Source organism: Macrobrachium rosenbergii, chromosome 4, assembly GCF_040412425.1.
Source record: "Macrobrachium rosenbergii isolate ZJJX-2024 chromosome 4, ASM4041242v1, whole genome shotgun sequence".
Classification (NCBI taxonomy): Eukaryota; Metazoa; Arthropoda; class Malacostraca; order Decapoda; family Palaemonidae; genus Macrobrachium; species Macrobrachium rosenbergii.
Window position 1 is genome coordinate 33,847,550 of NC_089744.1, and position 23,887 is coordinate 33,871,436.

Here is a 23,887-nt window from a genome sequence, read left to right on the forward strand (position 1 = left end):
TGATTTTCGTCGCTTGACAAGCCCCATAAAACCGGATCGCCAATAACTGAGCCCGCCGATTATCGGGGGACTGCCTGTGCTAGCAAAAACGTCAACAACATCCAGGTTAAGAATGTCGAGCCTTTTTGGAACGCTCCCTAATAGGACAAAGTAACAACTGAACTGGATCATTGATACAAAGTCCAAGGAGGAGGGGAACAAGAAGGACTCAAACCAAATAATAGATGCTGATGGATTCGGAGTCCACTACGACATCCAAGAAGGAGTCGAGGTATTGATCCCCTTCACCTGTTCTTCCATCTTCTACGCCAAGGCCGGAGCGAGAGGGGAGATGGTCCAATGACTCTCGTAAGGGTGAATGCAGAGCACTGGGACGGGAACCCTAAACAAGAGTCACATGCCACCCAAGGATCTGTTTCCTGGGACAGCAAGACCAAAGAAGATTCTCATCAGCAGCTAAATCTCAACTGAGGAGAAAAAGGCTATTTCAGATAGAAGACTAGGTCGCAAGGGCCTACGTTCTTCACAATTGAAATGGAGAGAAGCAATCCTAAGCGGAGAAGATGAGGAAGCCCAGACTTTCAGAGCAATTCTGACCCAAGAAGTTCCGTCAAAGACACCAACCAGTGAAGACAGATCCAGTCCCTGGAACAGTGTTGCAGAAGACTACAAGAGATATCCAGCTATAACTGTTGCCGCTTGGCGAGAAAGCCTATGCTTACATGGAAAGCTGGAAAGTCTCCCAGTCCTGAACACACAGGGATGTACTGCTTGAAGAACCACTTCTTGTGTAGCTGCCACAGGAGGCTGGGTCAGGCAGAACTATTCTCTATCAGGCAGGGCAAAAGGCGAAGTCTTCCAGCATTTGTCTGTAACTTGGGGTGAGCAATGCTTGTTGAACCCCTAGCGAAATAGACAAATACGGTGGGAAAAAAACCAGATATCGATGTTTCCCATAAAAACAACATGCCTCACTGTAGCAGCCCATGGGTCTGATACGAAGCAGCATCAAAACTACCAACTTTCTTGTGTTGGGAGGCAAACAGAACGACAGTAAGGATCTCTCAGTTGAGCAGTCTCTTTGTGAATCTTCATGACAAAAAGAGTGAAGAGCATGCTCCATCCCAATCACTCAAACCCGAGAACGAGCTTGCTTACCAATACATCCCCACTGGGAATGTATCTGGCTAATTGAGCTATCGAGTGCCTATAGAGCACTCAAGTACCTGCAAATGTCAACAGATGACACAGGAGGAAAAAAACGATTCCCTCTTGTTTGTCAATGTATGCCACTACTGTGGTGCTGTTCAACGAAACTACTATCACAAAACACATCCTGAATTTCTTGGAAGGCCAAAAGGCTGCCTTGAGACCAGGATGTTGATGAGAATGTGTTAATCATCTCGGTCACACACTTTTAAGACAAAAAGTCTTTCAGGTGTGCGCCTATTCCTCGATCAGTGAATCTGAGAGTAGACACACGATGTGAGGAGAATATGCAAGCATATTTGAAGGTTCCTTCAATCAAGCATTAGCCTAACTCTTTCCTCATACTTTGAAGAGGAAAGAAAGATGGGGAACTGGAAGCAGACATCCTTCATTCTCCACCATGGGGAAGCTTCTGCAAGATGACAGGATACCAAGACGATTAGCTCTAGCTAGGCTGGCATTTCCCAAATTGGGAGCACAGGAGAGGAAGTGGGATGGAAGTTTGATGAAAAGAATTGCCGAGACCTAAGGGAAATAGATACTTCAATTGGAGGAATCCATTCCCAGGTCTCAGCAATGTTGCTGCCAGGTCCAGAGACTCAACAAGTATCATTTCATCCAGGTATCTGCAGTAGGAGAACTTCTGCCCGGTTGATACTTCTTCCTCTCTTCCCTTCTGCCCTCCTTCCTTATGGGAAAGAGGGTGGAAAGAGACAAAGTTATACGTGCTTTTCCAGAAGGGAAGAAAAGGGCTTTTAATGTGGGTTTCTGCATTATTATTGGGTTTTACAAAAAAAAACCTTCAAATTATGATTATCTTCTTCTGAAGCCTGGGACTTATTATGGAGTCGTAAGGAGGGCTGGCTTGAACTTTAGGTCAGAAGGGAAGAGTGTGCAAGATCTTCTGAAGCCAAAAGCCAAGGTCAAAAGGTCTTGGCCACTGTCCAAAGGACAAGGCAGGACCCTGGTACAAACCTTGATTACTGTGGTATCTGGCAAATCTCTGAAAGAGAAAGGCAGCGCTGAGTAAAGGTTTGTTCCTAAGGGTCGAGCCAACTTGGGACTTACAAAACTGGAGATCCGAATTAGGACAAAGTCCTTCTTCTTAGGACCAGAATTGCCAACAGATTGCCGCCTGGTGTAGAAGACCCACCCCCAGACAGGACCAGTCTCCAGAAGGCAGGTTTCGCTCCAAGAATGGTTGTAGCTGAGGAGTGAAAGCCTAAAAGTGAAGGATCATGGGTCCATCAAGAGACTGTCTGGAGGTTAGCCAAGAGGTGCCCCCAAAGATCGCTGCCTCTCGTTGCAGAAGAGAATACTGTACCCTTCATGGCAAGGAGAGGCAGAGAGAGAACCCAGTCCGGATGAAGCAGAGTCAGAACAACCTACAGTCGGCAAGACCCATCCAAGGCAAGAAAAATTTGTACTCCGTCGAGGCGGGGGAGGAGCTTGGCGTCTTGACCTGAATGAACTCCTTGTCCAAAAAAAAAAAAAAAAAAAAAAAAAAGTATTCATCTGGTCGAGAACGCTCTCGCAAGCAAGGATCGCGGTGCCTCCCGAAACTCTCACCCCTTCAGGAACTGCATGGGTTGTGAGTGATGAAGATTATTCACTGGGGGAGCCACAGCCCTGTCCCGGGGATCCTTGCGCCGACGAATTGAAGCGAAGTTCTCTGGGAAATGAGGGTGATTGCAGCTTGAAGAGGAAGACCCTCACTGCTTCTGAAGCGTGAAACTCCTGAAACTCCTGTACCTCTCTCCCTGGAGGGAGACCTTGACAGTTCAAAAGAAGCCCTCCTCAGCTACTTGGTTGTACTACGAGACAGCCAGGGGACCGACACCGAAAGCATGCCAGGCAGCTGAACTCTGAAGAAAGACAAATTCATTGGAGTTCTCTCTGCCTCTCTTGTGCCTCTCGGAAGAACTGACGGGAAAAGAGAACAGATGAGGAGAAAGAGCACCCATACCTGTCCTGCCAATAAGACCAGCAGGAGAGGCAGACCGTGAGCGATAATCAACTGAAGGAGATGATTGCCATGCAAGGGAAGAAGAGTGCTTGTGCCATGGCAAAGTGCTTTCCTGGGAAGAGCAGAAAGTTCACTCAAATAGTGCTGAGAACCCGATTTGGAAAAACTGAGCGGGGCTGAGCCGAGCCACGCCAAACTGAGCCAATCATATGAACGTGATCCAGGGGTGGTATGTGGTGGACTGGGAGGCAAGCGGGGTGAGCCACGCCAAGCCAGTTTCATGAATGCGACCAGGGGAAAGCGAGCTAAGCCAAGGCGATAGTGAGAATGCAACAGGAACTGGACAGGGCAGAACTCGCCTGCTGTGAACTAGTGCTAATTTCCCGAACTCAAAATTCCTTCGAGGCTGAGGCCCCTCAAGAAGGTTTAAAAGGGAATTCTGTGTCAGCTATCCTACATGCTCAAACCCTAAGGTTCAAGACACGAGGATGAAACCCGGCCAAGCAACCGAAGCAGCTGGCAGGCAGTATCTAGATACCTGGGTGTCTTGGCACCGAAACACCTAGGTCTTGGCACTTTCTCTTGTCCTGTGCCTCTTGCCAGGAGAGCGCTTGTGATTCATAGAATTCGAGCGACATGCAAGACTCCCAAAAATCAGGAGCGGCTGCTTTCGGTTTCATAAGAATTGAAAATAGCTAGACACAGAACCAGTCTTTGACGCTGACTTCTAAGACTGGCAATGCAGCCACGCTCTTGCAGCCCCTGAAAGTCCAGACCCCAGAGGAGAATGCATATCGGTTCCTGCCTGAGGGAAGAGAAGCATTACCATTCGGTTACACCTCTCTAAATACGCCCTTGGCCATCAAACCCAAGACACAGATGCAGGGGAACAATGGACTATGCAAGGCTATCACAAATCGTGGGTTTGTATTAATAAATATCAAACACACACAATATATACACAAAAATACAGAAAGATCCCACTGGGATAAATGAAGAGCTTAACGACAGTCAGGCAAAGAGATCCGAAAACACGTTTGCAACACATGGCGGCCAAAAGCAAACTGGAATGTTTACATCCTGGCAGGCGGGTATTCCCACCTACCTGACAGTAGTCACTGCCTAACCACCTTGTTCAAGAGTTTAACGGCTGTGTCCAGCTTCGCCGTAAGTAATTCCTAATGTAAAGGATTGATGGTTTGTATATTGTGTCGGAACAAACAACAAGTCTTCCATGCTATCTTAAACCATTGCTTGAAAAGCAAATTAGCTGAAAGAAAAGCAACATACGATATATTTCCAAAGTCTTTTCACTAATAATGAATATATCAAAGTCAGATCTGTATTTTAAACTAAAATCTTTCTTTTATTACTCAGCCAATATCCCTCTGGGCAGTGCCTCTGATGGCAACAGTGGTAGCAGTTAAGACAATATCTATGTTGTCCAAGTTACCACAAGAAGAGCAAGATTGGGGGGTGGGCACATCTTATTCTGTAAACTGATGGCTGATGGATTTTTTATAGAAAATATATTTTTAAAAATATCCTTTATTTAATCTACTGAAATGCCATCACCTTGCACATGTCTGAATAATTATTTAGGTGGAAAGGCCTTCCCTGTTCTAGATAAGAACATTTAAAACAGGGCACTGAGGTAACCAACCTTTTGAGCGAATAACATCAGGAAATTGGGTAATCTTTGTACCAGAACTTTGTGCTGTAATAAGGCCTTAAATACTACTGGAAAAAATAAAACAAGCCATTGAAACCCCATTAACCATGAGTGCTATGATCTTGAGGTAGATGGTGTACAGCTTCAGATGAGGATGGAGAGATATATATTCTGTGGCCTAGATAGGGGGGTAGATCCAAACTTTGCGACCTGAAAAACAGCTGGGATGCTTGAAATCCAGGAGAGCCTTCCTAGGGTAATTGTACTAGCCATGAGAGGATAAAAACAAAAACAGTTCTAGATTCTCCACTCAAAGGGGTTTAATCTAGAACATCACAAGCCGAGGTAGTCTCCAAAATCTTAGCACATACGCTCTACCTCCTCTGCTTACACAGATGGTAGTTTCTGCACCTGACACTTGTAATGTTGCAGATCCATGCCGCTGAGCGGCTGACACAGCCAATTTCCTCAACATCAGCAAATAGTATAAATCTTTTTGTCCTGTGGAACAACTGTCTTAATTGAGATCTCACTCTTATTGGGAAGTCACCCAACTTGCCTTCAACAATTTGGAGGAGGAGATTTTCACCAAATGGTTAAGGGTGGCCTGGGTGTCTCCAAGAACTAAGGTCACAAAACTTTGAGCCCTCATTTGCCAAAGCCCATATGAGCTGAAAACATTGCCAAATGAGTCTTAAATTCCAAACCCAGTCAGGAGGTCCTTAAAGCCAAAAATGCATGGCTCTTCAACATAAATTCTGCTTTGAGTTGTGGAGAAGTTGGCAAAATAGAGGTGTGAGTTCCCTAGCAAAGCAAAGCATTCAGTTGCCTATGATTGCCAGAAACATACCTAGCAAATGATAATTATATTATGTCCTAGGTGTCTCAGAAACTTTACAGGAGGTATGCGCAGGAGAACATTGCACCATTTCACTCAAAGTATACCCAAGGGAACACTACACCATTTCATTCATGGAGTACTTTGTTATGGACAGATTGCCCAACAAAATCCTGACTATAAGATGCACAGCCAAATGGCAGGCAAGATCTGATACCACTGAAGAGAACAGATCACTATAATTAGGCTTCAAATAGGAGGAGTAACCACCTGAAACTGGGAACTTGCTCACACAGAAGGTGCGTTGGTCTGGGATGACAAACCATAGTTAGCAGTAGTGTCTGGAAGACAAAAAAAGTTAGTTGTCATATGACCAAGGTAAACTTAGTGTTAACCCTACTGAACTGGAGAGAGAGAGAGAGAGAGAGAGAGAGAGAGAGAGAGAGAGAGAGAGAGAGAGAGAGAGAGAGAGACTCCCTCATGAATGATGATTTACTGTACAGTAGTTCCTTCCCATCACAGAAAAGGACTCCAAAAAGCAATAGCAAAATATCTGCATAAGCTACTGCGACCAAGCAACCTGCTGCAATAGGGGCCTAGATTCCATGAAGCAAAAGCCTCAACTTCTAGCCAGATTGCAGTATACAGGCAGTCCCCGGTTTACGATGGGGGTTCCGTTTTTACGCCGCGTCGTAAACCGAAAATCGTTGTAAACTGAAAAATCGCCGAAAATCATAAAAAATCCTAAGAAAACCTTACTTTTAATGCTTTGGGTGTATTGAAAACAATGTAAACTGCATTTTATTGAGTTTTTCATTAAAAAAACCTCCAAATTTTGATTATTCTGCCGTTTTGGAGCCATATTTCTTCCATCGGATCAGTGTACGATGCGTTGTAACCCCGGAACATGCGTCGTAAACCGGGAAATAATTTCTGATGAATATATTTGAAAAGCGTCGTAACCTCAGAATGTTGCAAGCCGGACCCGTCGTAAACCGGGGACTGCCTGTACATAGAGCGTGCACTAGGGAGAACACTCTCAAAGGAGCACCAGATGATCAAACGGTGTTCGGGCCTTTAGTGTCAGTGGTTCTGTAAGAGTGAGAGTGCTATAAGGGCAAGAGATGAACATCAGCACAAATAAAGAAATGTTTGCAGTCCTCACAGCAAAGGGAACTGCATCATCCTTTAAATCCTACACAAGTTCAAAAGAGCTCTGCTGAGTCCTTTCACAAGAAGTTTAAAAAGCACCCTCAATACTAGCAATCCAGTTTGAGAAGACCTAGTCAATGACAACTTCTGGTAACATAATGAAGAGCACCTTAATATATAAATGTACTGAACATTTAATAACTGCAGACAAGTCATGTATATTATAATTAAAATAATTTTTATGCAGCAAGCAGCTGACATCAATATATTAAACTTAAGCTTAAGTTGCAAAATAGAATGATGGAAATGTCAATATCAGTCCAATGTTGTAAAAAAAAAAGATTGTGTACAAAACAATAGGGTATCATACCCAGAAAACAATATGGTAATATATCCAGAATAACTATATGTTATCAGTGCTAAAGGCAAGACATAAGTCCTAACATAATAAAATACCCACGCCTAAGGCCACTGACAAGCTGCTAATAGCAATAATGATGTAATGAAAATGCACACTGAACATATTAAAACACCTTAAACAAATAAATCTTACCAAATAAGGTATTCATGCTCACCATTAAGTGCATTAACTATAACATACTGCACAAAGGGCAGAACAGTACTTAAAAGGCCTCACAACAGACTGGGAAAAATTAGAAAAATTAAATTAAAATAATCCACCTATGTCTAACTACAACTAGTACACTGCAGTTTTGGAGTTAGAACAACAACTGGTACACTGCAGTTTTGGAGTTAGAACAACAACTGGTACACTGCAGTTTTGGAGTTAGAACAACAACTGGTTACACTAAGTTATGATCCAATCCTGTAAATAGGACTACGCTGTACTAGGCCTTTTTGTGACAACTAAAGAGAGAGGATTAAGTCCAGGGGAGAGGCAAAGAGGCATTGACCTCAAAACTTGTCAGGTGGGACACTGTTCTCTGAGTTAGATTATATTTCTATATTTCACCTGGTTTTTTCCTCCTGAAATGGAAAACCCATTCCCTTTGTAGTCTCCCAATAATGTTACACAAAAGGAGGTTGGAAGGGAGATTGAGATAAAAATGAATTACAAATCAATGAGAATTACACCAAAATCTACCAGAAAACATTATTTTACATTCACAGGGCAGTAAAGTACTTTAAAGCAACATTTTATCAATAGTGAGATATTTGTTTACTAAAGCAACAACATGCAAATAACAATGAAGCAACATATATCCCTTGGATACTCAAAAAACATAACTTCATTGACCCTGATTGCAAATAAATTTTTATAAAAAAATTTCATCATAGCCTATATTACCAATTACATTCTTCACCCTCATAGTAGCATTATTGACAAATCTGCTTTAAGCTGTGAGGCCACTTGTTACATTATCTCTACTGGCTTATCATTTACTAGGTTTTTAAGGGCACTGTGCCTTTACGAATACCTGTACTGTATTGGAACTGGAAAATGAGATTTAGGCCAAAGGCCATAGGCTAATCATTGAAAGGGAAATTGACAGCAAAAAAGGTTTTAAAGGTATAACAGGAGGAAAACCTCGCAATTGCACTATGAATCATTTGTTAGGAGAAGGAGGACAGTAAGATGGAAGAAAGAGCACATGAAAAGAGGTACAATATAAGGAAGGAAAGGGGTTGCAGCTAGGTGTCGTAGGGACGCTGCAAAGAACTTTTAAGTAATAACTACTATTCACCAGGTGAGGTGCATTGATAGCACTATCCCTACAGAGATGAACACCTGTAAGTTGCTGGTTTTCAAGTGAATTTCCGAAGTTTTAACAGTCTCTAATATCGGGGATCTAAGTTGGAAGGGGGGGGGATACACTTAATATATATCTTTAGCTTTAAACTACGACAGGTCAGTACTTACTTCGATGTGAATACTTTTGAACAGGACATGGATGGGCTGATATCACACATGGCTTGATAATTCCCATCAGATTCTTTAGATACTTCTACGTACAGAGCATACAAGGATAAGGCTATGCCGATACTCGACAGTATCAGCATAAACAGGCGTAATCTCTTCAATTCTCTCACGGAATCACTTCGCCCCATTTTGAACACAGTATCTAGCCTACCCGCTGCGAGAAGAATAAAATTGACTAGAAATTTACAAGGGCAACTTCTTTAGAAACAATGCATTAGAACACGTCACTTTAAGTGGTGGTAACAATTGGGTTTTGGTGGTTTGTGCTTGCGAGTTGCGTGGTTTTTTTTTCTGATGCTGAACTCGGCAATGGTATGCTATCCCATTGTTTACTTTGACATATAGATTGACATTGCCGGTCTTATCTTCCTGGTATTGAGATTCAATGGCAAACAGCAACGTTGGGGTCATTATTATTACTGGTGCAGAAATCCACAATGTTGTGTAAATATATAATAAAAATATATACACTTACAATTGTGGATTTCTTCACCATTTTAGTCACATGCTATTATTAAAAACATTATAATTATTCAAAAATTCTAACGAATCCACTTCGTCTCTCAGGGATGAAATTAAGTACTGAAACAGTCATTTTGTCCAATATTTTCCACCAGATGAAACCAATGACACGCTGAATGTGAAAAGGGAGAACCATTTTAATTCTTGCCTTTATAAATGTATCTTATTTTATCCTTGCAAATGCGGCAGGAGGCTACATGCAATAGTTCATCATCGACGAGGTTCTGAAATATTTGCCTTGTAAGATCACTATAAATAAGAACATCCATTTTTGGTTATTTTGTAGGAGAGGGAACAATACACATTATTTTCTTTCCTTAAAACAATTATAAGACTCAAATATAGCTGAAATTTTAACATGAAAAATTCACCACACTTAACTCATGAAGAGCTATACGGAAGGTGGATATTAAAGATCAATAACATTTGCACTATACTATACGGTAATAATTTTGCGTTAGACTAGAAACCCGTTAATATTAACTTTAACTATCTTGTAATACTAATGGTAAATAACAATAAATTGGGATTATTTAAATAGTTACTGTACCCCAAGTCGATTTGATACCAAGAAGAGTGTATCAAGGAAATACAAGATTGTATGTTAACTCAAAATAAATTACTTTATAACTTATTAACCCATTAAGATGTTTAAAAATTTATGTTTTAAAATATGTACTGTAATTATAAAATTTCACGAATATTATAGTTATATTACAAAAAAAAAAAAAAAAACAGAAACCAAAATGTCGCTTCCACTGGGAGGTCATTTCATTGAGCATTTCCTGTTTATATGAAAGTGTGATTATTACTAATCATTATATATCGAAGTAATAACTAAATATCTGTATACTTACCGCTGCAAACAAACACTGGAGAACGTGAATAATAATGCGAATCTTCTGTGCAACTTTCAAAAGAATTTTCGCTAATATGGTGTCAATCTGCCTTTCATTTCACTAATGAATGGAAGCTATATAGTTACAGCATCGCCCAAAACTCGTGTAAGCTTTATCCATATTCCATGGTTATGCAAAATTTTTTAGAAACGTTAATAATAGAGCAAAACCTTGGTTAACTCGTCCATTTCCGGTAATCAAGTATGCCCCTCTTTTGCCTTGGTAAAGTAATAACAATAACAATGACTGCTCATCGAACCCTGCAAATGTGATTTCTTTATGCACTTCAAGACTAAAAAGATAATCTGAAATAAATTCAGGAAAAAGTGGGCATGCATATTGAAAGTAAGGTTGCCACCTCGAGCTCTGAAAAATACAGAACATAGCTGTATAAGGAGGAAAAGTTATGGTGAGCGAAGCGAGCCCTTTCGGCTGGGGCATTCTGAGGCTATGTGCAGCTAACATGAGGGTAAGGAAGATATGTTTCATATTTGATGAGGGCTGGAAGATCACTTCTCAAGTTGTCAGTTATCAGTGAAGTGACAAGTCTAGAGAAATTCAAAACTAAATGACATGCTGTGACATAGACAACGATATATATATATATATATATATATATATATATATATATATATATATATATATATATATATATATATATATATATATACACATACCAAATTTATTTTATTCCTTCAGAACTATACAAAATAAAATGCAGGATTTATTTCCACTGCTAAACTACAGTAACCACTGAAAAGTAACATCATAAAACTTTCAGTGACTCAGGGAAATAGACTATGGATATCGGTCATTCCCAGGTTTCCTACTTTTTCCATGGATATTTTGTGTTGCTCCTTGCTTCGGCAAGAAGCCTTTTATCCTCTGCAGTGGTTGTGAGAAAGTAAAAAAAACTGTTCGAAATTGAGGGTTACAAGGAGTTCGGATGTAATGAGCCCAATGGAGCACCTATTCCTGGTGTCAGTCGACTTGGTTTGCATAATTGAGAATGCAATGTTAAAATAATGATGTTCAGACAGTCAAATAAAGAACAAATGTCGTTCTGTATTGGTTCGATACAGAACGCAACATCTCACTCTCCAATACAGAACGAATCTATATTTTACAGAACGGGTGGCAACCCTATTTGAAAGTATACTTCTAGTCAAAACTACCCAAAGGAACGTCCTGTTTTTAAAGTACTAAACATGCCCTACATCTAGGCTTTAGACACACAGTAGGCCCTCCTTGGCAGGAAGTAGGTTCACTGTAAACCTACTATCTCTTGAAATATGGTTGAACAAGAAAACAAGTAGCATGTCACCGTATGATTATTTTACTGGTGTAGAAGAAATTTGGCATGCATAATAATAAAGAACATGCGTAGACCAAACTTCCTTAACTATCGCGAATCTACAAGAATAGGGAGAGGTATTTTTCGCCCTGGTAGAGACCTTGTTTGTCTTTGGCCATTCGGCTATTTACGAGATACAGTATAACTTAAAATAATTGCAGTGCACATTTTTGTCGAATTCAGGTTCTGTACTTACCGTCGACATCAACGCATCTCCGATTGGTAAGTTGTGACACTTGTTTAATTACGGTTTTTCGTTACTTATACGTAGGTAAAATTTTATATTCACAAGTATTACTCCACAATATCGTATAATATCGAAGTCATTGTATCTTCGGAATTACTTGCATTAAAGTGAAAAAGGCGTCTTCCAGGCCTCGATTCGAACCTGGCTTAGATTCCTGGCCAAGGCAGAAGCACCAATAAAAGTATGACAGTATATGACAGCTTCGCTCCTTGTTTTTCCTTGGGCTTACATTTTACTTATGACAACTCAAAGTCTCAAACAGACGGCAAAGCAGGAACAACATGATATCTGATAAAGAATATTTTTCTTCTTGTAAATATGTGAAGGAAGTAGCTTTTCTACATAAAGTTTATCTTTATTAGGGCAAAGAATACAATAAATTTAAATTGAACAGGACTCTAAAAAATGTTTTCAGTAGGTTTACATTTGACGAAAATGAACTATATATATATATATATATATATATATATATATATATATATATATATATATATATATATATATATATATATATATATATATATATATATATATATATATATATGACAGAATTGATTTCTTCAGTACAAAGTTCAAAGACAGAGTGATTATGCAATATTCATTTCAGGGATACGGATCATGTAAGTATGAACATCGCTCTTGTTAAGCTAATGACAAAAAGAACTGTGAATGATCTCGGCCTAGGCTCTGATGCCATTAATGGTTATAGCGACAGTAGGGTTGGCCCATAACACAGGATAGTAAACATTATAAAAAAAATCTTGGGCCCTAGACATGTTGAAGTGTCTATACTTGGACTCTTATGTTGATACAGTATTGGGGACCCTAGGCTAAGACGTAATTTTGGACACCTTAGATCATAGGTCAACAACACGGAATTTATCAATCTATTAGTTATAATAGCCTAACTTAATTTGAACTGGAAACATCACAACTTAGGCTAGCTTAACCTGATGTTATTAACCTTGCCTGATGTTATATTAATATTTCTCTTGAACCCTGGAAACTAGTGTTTTAGAGAGGGGCAAATCACCAAAAACAAGTCAGTTGCACCAATAAATAGCTAGTCTAAATGCATAAATACAAACTAAACAATCGAAAAAAGGTAGATTGCACATGGCTGTAATCAGTATCAAGCAAAAAGAACATTATAGGCTAAAGGACAAAAATGTCTTGAGGCCAATTACAAGATTGCATCCTAACCTCAACTTCCATAACCTAACCTGTGGCACAATTTGTGCTTGGGGGATGAGTTATGCTAAGTGTTCAGCGAGAATGCAATGAATCAAAGTTGGATACTCTCCTAATGTATAAATAGCATACTATCCATTTCAGGGACCACGAGTCATTGTTTTTCTCAAATATCTTTCAAACTAAATATTTGATTGAACTGGTACTTTGACACAGTGTACAAGACACCTCCCGCTAATTTTTGGTAATGCATTGTCAAATGGTGTTAATTAAGGTGTTTACTCTCGACTTTTAAAGGGAAAGTTGTGCGAGTCAGCAGGACTAATCTACGCAATCGAACATCGGTTACCCCCCAAGAACAGGAAAGGAAAGGTGGAGATGGGGAGGCCAGGAAAGTGAGTGGATGGAGGGATGAGGAGGAGAAGGGGGAGGGAGGGACAGGATGGGGATAAAAGATGTTCAAATGCATAGTTTGGCGATGCTTGGCAACACCATTTAAGTCAAGAGTAAATGCCTTAACTAAAACCATTTGACAATGCACTATATTACCAAAAATTAGTGGGAGGTGTCTTGTACATTGTGTCAAAGTACTGTTTTGATCAAATAATTAGTTTGAAAGATATTTGAGAAAAATGATGACTCGTGGTCCCTGAAATGGATAGTAGATAAGAGTCAAGTATAAGCAGGATCAAGTTTGGGTAGTGTCTACTTATTTTCTTCCCTTTGCATTACTTGTGTCCCATGCCAGTGTTGTAGCTCCATGTTAGTTGTATGTTCAGACATGACCTTTAAAAAATTAAGACCCAAAGTTATACAGTGCAGAAGTTACTCTTTGAGTCTTGAAAATTGCTGTCTGTACAATAACGTGTGCAGTGAAGCAAAGTTTCACTTGTAACCTTCAGCTGTAATTTATTTAAGTTACAGCTTTGATCAAAAGTTGTGCTGTGAAACATTTCTTAGTTGTGATTTTGTGAGCTAGGTACAAACAAAAGTACAGGTCAGAAGCTTACTAATTTATTCATTAAAAATTCATGAAGGTCAATGGCTTGTGCGAGCCGCAAGGTGGTCCCGACCTCTCGACAGATCGAGGAAGGCATCTGGGCATCTGTGTTTCTTCACAGATGTAAAATGACGGGTGCATAGATGCAAAACATTTGAATATAAAGTAAGATATGCATGGTTGAATAGCTGGCATAATAATGTACTGAGTGATAATACATGAAAGGTGACAATAACAGTGTTGGAGGTATTTACATAAAACATTATCACGAGAATCTGTGTTTCTCTCAGCCATGTGGTGATGGCATGGTTCTTCTCGCGCATAGAAAGTTGATTTGTCAGGTATGCCTACCATGAGGGGGCTACAATTTAATTAAGAAGGCTTAACCCCGTGATTGGGGGTAAGAATATTAAAATTGTAGTCCTGCATGTGAAAAGGGTAACTAAAAGGGAAACTGCTACTTTGCAGGTAGACTTTTTTTAGTCAAAGGCTAGACCCACCACTGATAACTGTGGTTAACAATTGCAAGGGCATGCAGTCATAAAAACTTAAGTCAAATCTGGAAGCAATGCTACATGCTTTAATGAATGAGGATAGGACTAGGGTGTTCCCTGTAAGCTTACACGTGCCAGGCTTACTCTACTTGCTTGGTAATGTATGAAGGGTCTCATAGGGTTCACAAATGTGATTAAAGAAGTGAGTGAAGGAGTGGAAGATTTAGATTAGAGTTAAGGAATGTTGGTATCAATATTGGAAAATTAAGAGAAAATTGTTGATATGATGGAGATGAGGATGATAAAAGTTGTGTGTACAGGAGGCTAGGTGAAAGGCAAAAAGAACCAAAGAGGTAGTTAATGGGTTAAGTTTTATTCAGTGGGTCACAGACAGGAAGAAATGGAGTATGATTTATAGTCAGTAATGAGTGGAAAAAAAAGTTGTGGAAATAAATAGTGATATGCTGATATCAGTTGTGTTACTATTGGTGGAATATATTGGTACAGTACAGTAATGTAATTTGACCATACTCATTTCAGATGGGTTGTATGGAGCAAGAAAAGGAAATATATAGTGAAGAAGTGGAAACGTTTGTTAGAATGGTAAAGGATGGAAAGAAAACAGGCAGAGAGTAAAAATGGATATGAGGAGGTTCATGGAGACCATGGATTAAGGAGTGAAGATGGAGAATATGTACTGGATATTGCACAGAGTTTTGAATTAGCCTGTAAAGAAACCTGGTTTGTGAAAGACAGATCACCATTTCTGTAATGTATGAGAGCGGGGGAATACAGAACCAGACAGGTTACCTTATGGTTAGGAGGGAAGACAGAAGCATATAGTAAATCGTAAGTTAATTCTTGGTAAGACATGGGTAAAACAACATAAGTTGCTAATGATGGATATTAGGGTGAGAAACATAAAACCCATGAAGGCAATGAAGAGATCATGATTTAAAATAATGGATCTTGAAGAACAGTGTGAGCAATATCAGAGGTATATAGGAGAGAAAGTCATCAATTAGGAATAAATTTAAGAGAAGGAGAAGTTGGTAAAGTGGAAAATATTTGGAATGACATAAAAACAATGTGTGAAAGGTGCAGAGGAAGCAGTTAGGCAAACAACTGGCTATGGAGTGTCAAAGGGGGAAGAAAAGTGGTAGTGGAATAGAGAGGTACAAGGCTCACTTAGGTGGAAATCTAGGGCTTTCAAGGACTGGAAGGCATGATGTGCAAGTTACTGAGAAATTAAATGACAAAGTAGGAGAGAGAGAAACTAAGAGCTACGGAGGAGTTGAACAGAAGGTTAGGAATAGAGGAAGGTGAAAAGGATATTAGCAGAATATTAAAGACTGGGAAAAAGCAAAGACAAGATCTAGGTCAGTCAGGTGTCATCAAAGAGAGATAAGGAAACATATTACATAAGGCTGATGACATAAAACAAAGATGGTTAGATTATTATAAATACTGTATCTTTTTAAAAGCAGAAAATGGAAGAGGGAATTTGGGGTTGATGGGGTGGGTGGAGAAGCTAGTGGTGGAGATACAGTCTATAGAAGCTAAGAAGGCTATACAATAAACCCCCTGTATTTGTGGGGTGGGGAATAGCTAATAAACACAAAAACCTTCAAAAATGCTTATACTGGAGTATTTTAATAGTTTTATCACAAAAAGTGCATTTAGTCATGAAAATGATATGAAAATACAGTAATTAGTGAATATTTCTCAGTGAAAAATACAGCGAATGAGCAAATAGTTCAGTCATGAAAATGATATGAAAATACAGTAATTAGTGAATATTTCTCAGTAAAAAATACCGTGAATGGGCAAATTTTTTGCAAATAATGTGTATATACGTTCCACAGAGAAATTCGCTAATAGGTGAGCCCGCGAATAGTGAGACCGTGAATACGTGGGGTTTACTGTAAGTAAAATTAAGAATGGGAAAGTACCAGGTCTGTCAGAGGTGCATTTGAAATGTTGAAGGTACTTGGCGTAGAAGGGGAGGAATAGATACTATACTGGAATTGTTAAGGTCAGTCTGGGAAGAGGAAGCAATATCAAATGACTGGAGGAAGAAATTCTGATGGTAAATGTGTTTAAATAGAGCAGGGGTTCTTAACCTTTTTTCTCCAATTCCCCACTTTTCAGTGAGCCAACTCTCCATTTCCCACCAAAGCATCGGTCATTGACAAATTGAGTTTAACCCATGCAGTGTTTAACTTTAATACGTAAATATACGCTTTGCTTTTTTTGTGCCATTTTACGGCCTTTAATTTTTTTGCATATATTAGATTTTTACAAACAGTTATCACATGGAAATAAAATACACATGAAAAGATTCGTTATGTTTTTTTCTCAATTTATTTGGCCCATAAAAACATACAAAAAAATGCAACACTAGGAATACAGGTTAATGAGACTTTTGCATTTGTTTCGCATTTTGACGAAAGTGTCTCAATGTTCGGTTCCACTTTTGAAATGGCGCAGCGCAAATCAGATTCAAGGTCAATCAGGCGGTTTCGCGATTTGGTTTGATCTCAACCATGCTCGAAAACGCCGACTCACACAGGTACGTGCGGAGGGAAATGCAACCAGTAGTGAGCGCCGCCACAGCAACGCGAGGATACGAACCATGCATAGTGGCCCAGAATGCGTTCAGGCTTTTCTCCGCAAAAACAGCCTTTGCTGCGGAGTCATGCACCAGGTCAAGAAACTGATCTTCGATGTCTTCTGCTTCCTTCGGGAAGTTGTCAACTCGAAAGCTGAAGGGATCCCTCGTGAACTCCATCATTGGGTTGTTGCTTTTGAAGTCCGGAAAATAGTGCTGAAACTCGTCCAGCAGCCTGTTCTGTTCTTGAGAACGCCGCTGACGCCACCAGCAGTCTCGCTGATTCGCGCCAACGTTGGAAAAGCCGTTGCGCTGCGGCCAGTCTCGAACTTGCCTCGCCACAACTCAAGTTTTGAGACGAAGGCGTTCACTTTGTCTCGATGCCCGATTATATCGGAGTCCGCGCCCTGTAGCTTTGCGGTTAAGCTCATTCAGGTGACTGAACATGTCTGCAAGAAGTGCCAGCCTGCACTGGAATGCCTCATCGGAAATAGCAGCTTTCAGATCTCCTTTGTTCCTTTCTTCCAAAAATTGTGTAACTTCGGGGAGCAAATGCACAAGCCGATTTAACATGTAAAGTAAGTCAACATTAAATTTTGAAGCACTATCGATTATTTGTGGGTGGAAACAAATTCACGAAATGTGACAACAAGACAGTGGTTCTTCTGTCCGACCGGTCATTCCCCACTTGGCAACTCCGCCATTCCCACCAGTGGGGAATTCCCCACAGGTTAAGAACCACTGAAATAGAGGGAAGATATGGAGTGTGGCAATAATGGAGGAACCCAACTACCAGAACATTTGTGGAAGGATTTAGAAAGAGTTCTTGATGATGAATTTTAAGCAGTTATGAAGACTGGTGAACACAAGCATGGTTTCATTAGAGTGAGAGGTACAGTTGATGGAAGACAGTTACAGGTAAAGAGGCTAGAAGGTAATCAGAAATTGCACTGTGCATTTACAGACCTAGAGAAGGCATTTGACACACTACTAAAGGAGGTAGTGTTTTGGTGTTTAAGCCACAGGAAAGTGCTAGAAAAATTTATTAAGTTGGTTGAAGTGATGTATAAAAGAACATGGTTTACATCAAGGATGGGCACTGAGATCATTTCTGTTTACAGCATATTGGATATGGCTAAACTGAGTGAAGGGATTAGGAATGAGTATCTATGGAAATTGTTATAAGCAAATAATGTGGTGATTATGTCATGGACTGAGGAAAAATTGCAAAGAAGGGTAAAAGAATGGCAGGAATCTCTTGAATGGGGTTGTATGAAGGTAAATGTGGGTAAAAGTGACCAACAAGCAGGGACTGGATAAGTTATTTATACAAGATAGAAGAGACCTAGATTTGAAGGGGGTAGAACATTTTAAATATTTGGGATCTACTGTAAGCTGGGAGGGAGGGTTTGAAACTGAGGTTGAAAGTAGGGTAACTGCAGCATGGGGGAAAAGGAGGAAGGTGGCACGGGTATTGTGGGACAAAAGAATGCCAAATAAATTGAAGATAAAGATCTATAGTATGTAATCAAACCAGTGATGATGTATGGTTCAGAAACATCAGCATCAAGAATGAAGACAGAAGCTGGAGCTTTGAGAATCTCACAACATAAGAGGCTGGAAAATAAAGAAATTAGGGGAAGTGCCAGTGTGGTAAAGACTGCGGATATGAAAACAGAGTCAAGATTGAGATGGTATTGAGATATGGTAAGGATGGGAGAGGAGGAAAGAGTGAAGAGGGCTTGAGTGGAATCTGTTAGGTCTAGAAGGTTAAGAGGGAGGAAAGGATTAAATGGTTTGATAAAGTGAGGGAGGATTTGGAGAAGTTTTAGCACAGGAAAATACTTTCAAAAGAGATAGATAAAGAAGACTTTTCAAGGTATCCAACCCCCTTGACAGAGATGGCGGTGGGAATAAAGGAATGTAGAATGGACACAAAGATATGTGGTCAACTTTTGTGACTCAGTAGCATTAGAGCATTAATATACCAATCATAGAAAATTGTTCTTTAATTTTAGTATTATAAACAGTTTTTAGGTCCTTATTCACCCCAAAGAATACATGAGCAAATCCAATCAATTAAAAATTTGATGGTCTTTGTTTCTTGAGAGATGATTGTTTTTAAATTTTAGCATTAGAAAAGTCAATCTCTTGAATTTCTTCAAAAAGTCTCACTGCTTACACTCACCACATATTATGCCCCAGATGAAGTACTCTACTGTATATTACTTTATAACCTGTTATAGATTTTCCTGGGTAATCTGTTGTCAGTGATTCAAATAAGTGGTGGAGGGTAATATGTAATGCTTTGGTATACATAACCTGATACTATAAATTTGATGAATGATATAAGATATTATATTTTTTCAAGTGTGTGTGGAAGAAAATGGCTGCCAAATATGCCAGGGTGCTTGTGCATCTTCGGAAAACATCACAGAATATATATGAAGCAGCTAAGTTCAGTGAATGCATTTTTGATCACCTGGGCATAGAAGATAATAGCTTTGTGGAGTGTCAACTTGAAAACAACCAGCTTTTGTTACAACCCCCAACTCAAAATAATGATACAGCAAAGTCTCTTGGGAGTAATCACAGCCCCACTTCTTATAGGATAATGGTAAGTACTGTACCCTATGCACAACAGTGAATAATATGGAAGAGATCAGAGTCTAGTTACAAGTCTTTTCATTTTTAACATTAAATAAAAGGCATAAATATTAATTAGTTTTCAGGAGGTAACCAATAAAAATCAGGGCACATTGAAAGAAGAATATAGGCTTTACAGTAGATTGGTTATAACAGCCCCAGTAGCAATTTATGGCTGCTATTTCATGTTTCTTCATCAGCTTATGTCAGTCTGCTGCTCAACTTGACCTTATTTCAGTAGTGTCCTGTTGGGAATGGGTGTCCAAGCAGTGCACAAACCTGTTATTTTACTTTATTTTACTTATGTAATACTGTGATGCAGTTGGATTAATCAAGTATTATTTTATTGATACAAGAGGACTTTGAGTTCCTGTACCAGATATATCTCCCCACTATTTACGTTGCTGATTTGTACCTAAAAAGGTTTCTTTTAGAGGAACATCGTACTTACTGTATTCAACAAAGTGGTAAAATTGCCCAATAAGTACAGTAGATTGAAATTACAGTACTTCTTTTAGAGTTTGAAGGAGAGCTGTTGGTAGCTTGTTTCTCCTCCTCTCCCACCATCATCAAGAGGCCACAAATGGGCTGACTGTTAAGAAATTTCAGTCTGACTGAAGGCAGTTTTACACTTTGTTGAGTGCAATGCTACCCTGAAAGGAACTCTTTCATGCACAAAAAAAGCAACATGAACAATGGGCATCCCTCATATCTGCATTGTTTTTGATGAAGACTCAGCAGTGCTTCCCATGGCTGAGTTGCTCCCTGTTCAAGGGAAAAACCAGCCATTTTTGCCGAAGTTTTTGACAGTTGCATAGTAATGTGAAATACTTTATACCTCACTCTTATTCTCTGGAGGCAAAACTGGCTGGTTTAGCTTTTTGGTTCAGGGGCATTAAGAATCTTTTACTTAATTTTGATGCTTATGGAGTTTAGACCCAAATAGTATTTTTACTCTTTTTATTTTTATAAAGACTACTTTTTTTTTATAAAGACTACTTTTTCTTGAGTTAGCTAGAATTTATTTTTATGTGTGCAGGAGCACTGGTAATGTTACTCCATTTGTTAAATTGGTGAATGATAGCTCATGGCCTGGCAATTACTACCTGTTTTTATACAGTAATTCCAATGTTATATAAAGTTTCAAATATCTGTTGGTAAAAGTCTGAATTCCCATACTAAAAATACTCAACTGTTCCTTAGTTTGCAGTTAAGCTGTCTTAAGGTCTTGGGTGCTTGTGATTCACTTCAGTTTCTAGTATTTTAGTGTTTTACTGAAATCTCTAGATTCTGGTGATGACGTTTGCACGATTGGTCTTAACTGTAATGCTGCTTTTGTCAATAATAATCCCAGTGTACTCATTTTCAGAATTTTACAGTTGGGAATTTTTGGGGCATTTCTTCATATTATCGCTGAACTTTTAAGTACAGTAATACGGGGCCAGGAAAACCTTTTGGAGATTAGGCATAGTTGCACCAAGAAAGCCAGAACTGCTGCCTAAGGTATTTCCTAGAATCTATGATAGAATGCTAGACTGTTTTGTATTGATTTTTATAAATATGCAGTGATATAGGCCTCAATTAACTGAATACAGGTTAAAAATATGTGATGCATTTTGTTAATGTCCTTAGGGAAATGTTCCTACACTTGAAAAATTACCGAGTGTTCTTGCTCTTCCATGTAACACATTTTCTTTTTAATATTGAAGTACATTGCCACACCTCCCATCTCTTTTAGTTAATTTTTCTCTTGACAGCTATATAGTGTATTGTGGTTCATTTCAGCATCCACCATTTTGTCCAGTTCATCATTTAGATGATGAAAGTACACAAGCCTTGCCACCAGAAATAATTAGCAGAGGTGTTGATGTTGGGGTTGCTGTACTTCTTGAATCCAGTGATGGACACTTATTATTAACACGTCGAGCTCCTCACATGAGAACCTTTCCTGGTGTCTGGGTTCCTCCTGGAGGTCATGTTGGTAAGGTTTGTTTCATGATTGGACCAAGAAACGTACTGTGCTGGTCTTTATAAAGACGTTTGCTGAAAGTACAGGCCACAAAAACTGGCAAAATTGTATAATGTGTTACAACTCATGAAGTATTTTAGTGTGGTAAGAGAATTCACAAACCTCTTGTTCTACTTATGCCTAATACTACTCATTAAGGTATGGTCAGTTAAGTGTCAAGTTACTTCAGTAAACAATTCCTTGGTTATAAAAATTTTACTCAAACCACAATGGACCAAAGAGTTCGCAAGTCATTCTTAGGTAAGTAGTCCCCCCACCACTAAGGGAAGACCATGTTATTTTATCAGCAGTTTCCATCCTTACTTTGTTTATCATCATTAAATGGTTAGCAAAAAGGCCCATGTTCTGCCCTGTGCAGTACTTTTCATTTTTGGGTAGCGGTGGTGTAGCAGTTCCATTTACTGATTAAGGAGTGCAATTATGATTCTTAGTGTTTTAAAAGGTAACATGATTAAAGATAGTTCATTTTTGCTATGAAGCAACAAGGCCACTTCCAGATTCCAGGTGCCCTGATTATTTTCACCTGTTACAGTAGTGTACATGATACTATGTATAATTTTTCAATTTTGGTAATGAGCATTATGTATCTAACAGGGTTTTACGCCTGTGCTTATGGCCTCCTGTTTGCTACATGAGGAAACCATCAGCTTCCAGTGTTTCTCCCTAAACCTGGACACTTAGGTAATAGATCTACAAGATTAAATTTTGCTTACATTTCTTGTAAAGGGGACAGGAGCCCTTGGAGCTAAAGAATTATGAGGTTATCATCATAATGTACATAAATATTTCCAAAAGCTACACAAGAATGATCTTTTTGCCCCCAAATTTTGTTAGAACATGGTTGTTCTTAATGTGTCATTACAGCATGTATTATGAGCAACAAAGCAAAAATATGATTTTAAGTGACTTACCAAGTAATTACATAGCTAACAATTTCTAGTAACTGGCAGCTAAAATTTGAAATTCGCAGTAGTGATTCTTTTGTGTAAGTAACTAGCCCGCCCACTTTTGGGGAAGGATAGGAACAGAACAGCAGAGAGTTTCAATTTATTTCTGCCAGCTCCCAATGAAGGTTGTGAGCAGCAGCTTAAATTTTTGGAATGTGTAGGCTGGTTGTTATCTTGAGGTTATTGGTGAAGTATTTTGGATTCCTTTAGTAGCCTTTTGGCATTTATTTAGTCAGGTTTGTTAGTGAAGATAATTTTTCAGAATTTCGACTTGTTTTTTCACTTTTGAGACTTAGTTACCTTGTTACCGACAGTGTCTGATGTAAGTACAACTAGCACCCATTATTGCAGCAAAGGCTGAAATACGAGGTTGACTTCCGCCAGATATGACTGGCATAAAGTTTACATGGGTTGCAGGGGTCAAGTTTGTTCATTAGATCTGACTAGTGCTGAATGTGTCGACTGGGACCCTAGACAGTGGAAAGTATTGACTTCCCACCTTTCCAAATTGGAAAGAGATAGGAAGAGGAAAGCAACCGCTAGAATGACAAGTCATTAGCTAGCCAGGAGTCTTTGAAGTCTTCCTCTGATGTTCCTGTTATTTCTGTGAGTCCCCAATTCCCAGTCCTTCAGCTATACCACCTGATCCTGTACCAAGCTCCCATACTTCTGAACCCAGCGCCATTGCCAACCTAGAAGCAAAGTTTGATTGTAAGTTCAGTTCTTCATTGGCAGGGTGGGTAGAGCTCTCAGCTAGCACGCTGTTGCCCAGCGTTCGACTCTTGACTGGCCAATGAAGAATTAGAGGAATTTATTTCTGGTGATAGAAATTCATTTCTTGTCATAATGTGGTTTGGATTCCACAATAAGCTGTAGGTCCCGTTGCTAGGTAACCAGTTGGTTCTTAGCCACGTAAAATAAATCTAACCCTTTGGGCCAGCCCTAGGAGAGTTGTTAATCAGATATACTTGTTGAGTTGGAGAACTCTGTGGCCCAATTAGGAGATTCAGTTCATGTGCTTATGGACCATGAGAAAAGTGCTCATAGTGATGAGCACAAGTGTTAGTGGAGGAGCTGGCTGTCCGTCCTGCCGGTTCTCCTAGGCGAAGGTCCCTGACATACTCCCCTGCACATGGGAGAAGTTGTACTGGAGTCCCAAGGGAGGTCG

General features: G+C 39.5%; 2 protein-coding genes across 7 annotated transcripts in view; one reads left to right on the forward strand and one right to left on the reverse strand.

Annotated features, from left to right (window-relative positions):
- Vkor (Vitamin-K epoxide reductase) overlaps nucleotides 1-23,887 on the reverse strand; it is an 81,546-nt gene that overhangs the window by 10,589 nt on the left and 47,070 nt on the right. The window contains exons 1-2 of one of the 2 annotated variants that reach the window (XM_067093661.1): nucleotides 11,751-12,077; nucleotides 8,720-8,933 (exon numbers count right to left, since the gene is read on the reverse strand). In XM_067093661.1, coding sequence (XP_066949762.1) covers nucleotides 8,720-8,907 — 188 coding nt within the window. In that variant the 5' untranslated portion in view covers nucleotides 8,908-8,933; nucleotides 11,751-12,077. Of the gene's footprint in view, nucleotides 1-8,719; nucleotides 8,934-11,750; nucleotides 12,078-23,887 lie in introns of those variants that run through there. The other variant, XM_067093653.1, reaches the window with a different exon arrangement.
- The window catches only part of LOC136832566 (nucleoside diphosphate-linked moiety X motif 17-like), a 43,567-nt gene continuing 28,214 nt past the window's right edge, over nucleotides 8,535-23,887 (forward strand). For 2 of the 5 annotated variants that reach the window (XM_067093600.1, XM_067093640.1), the window contains exons 1-3: nucleotides 12,317-12,421; nucleotides 19,469-19,714; nucleotides 21,529-21,724. In XM_067093600.1, the coding sequence (XP_066949701.1) occupies nucleotides 19,484-19,714; nucleotides 21,529-21,724 (427 nt within the window). In that variant the 5' untranslated portion in view covers nucleotides 12,317-12,421; nucleotides 19,469-19,483. Of the gene's footprint in view, nucleotides 8,590-11,557; nucleotides 11,777-12,316; nucleotides 12,422-12,501; nucleotides 12,665-19,468; nucleotides 19,715-21,528; nucleotides 21,725-23,887 lie in introns of those variants that run through there. The other 3 variants (XM_067093622.1, XM_067093611.1, XM_067093631.1) reach the window with 3 other exon arrangements.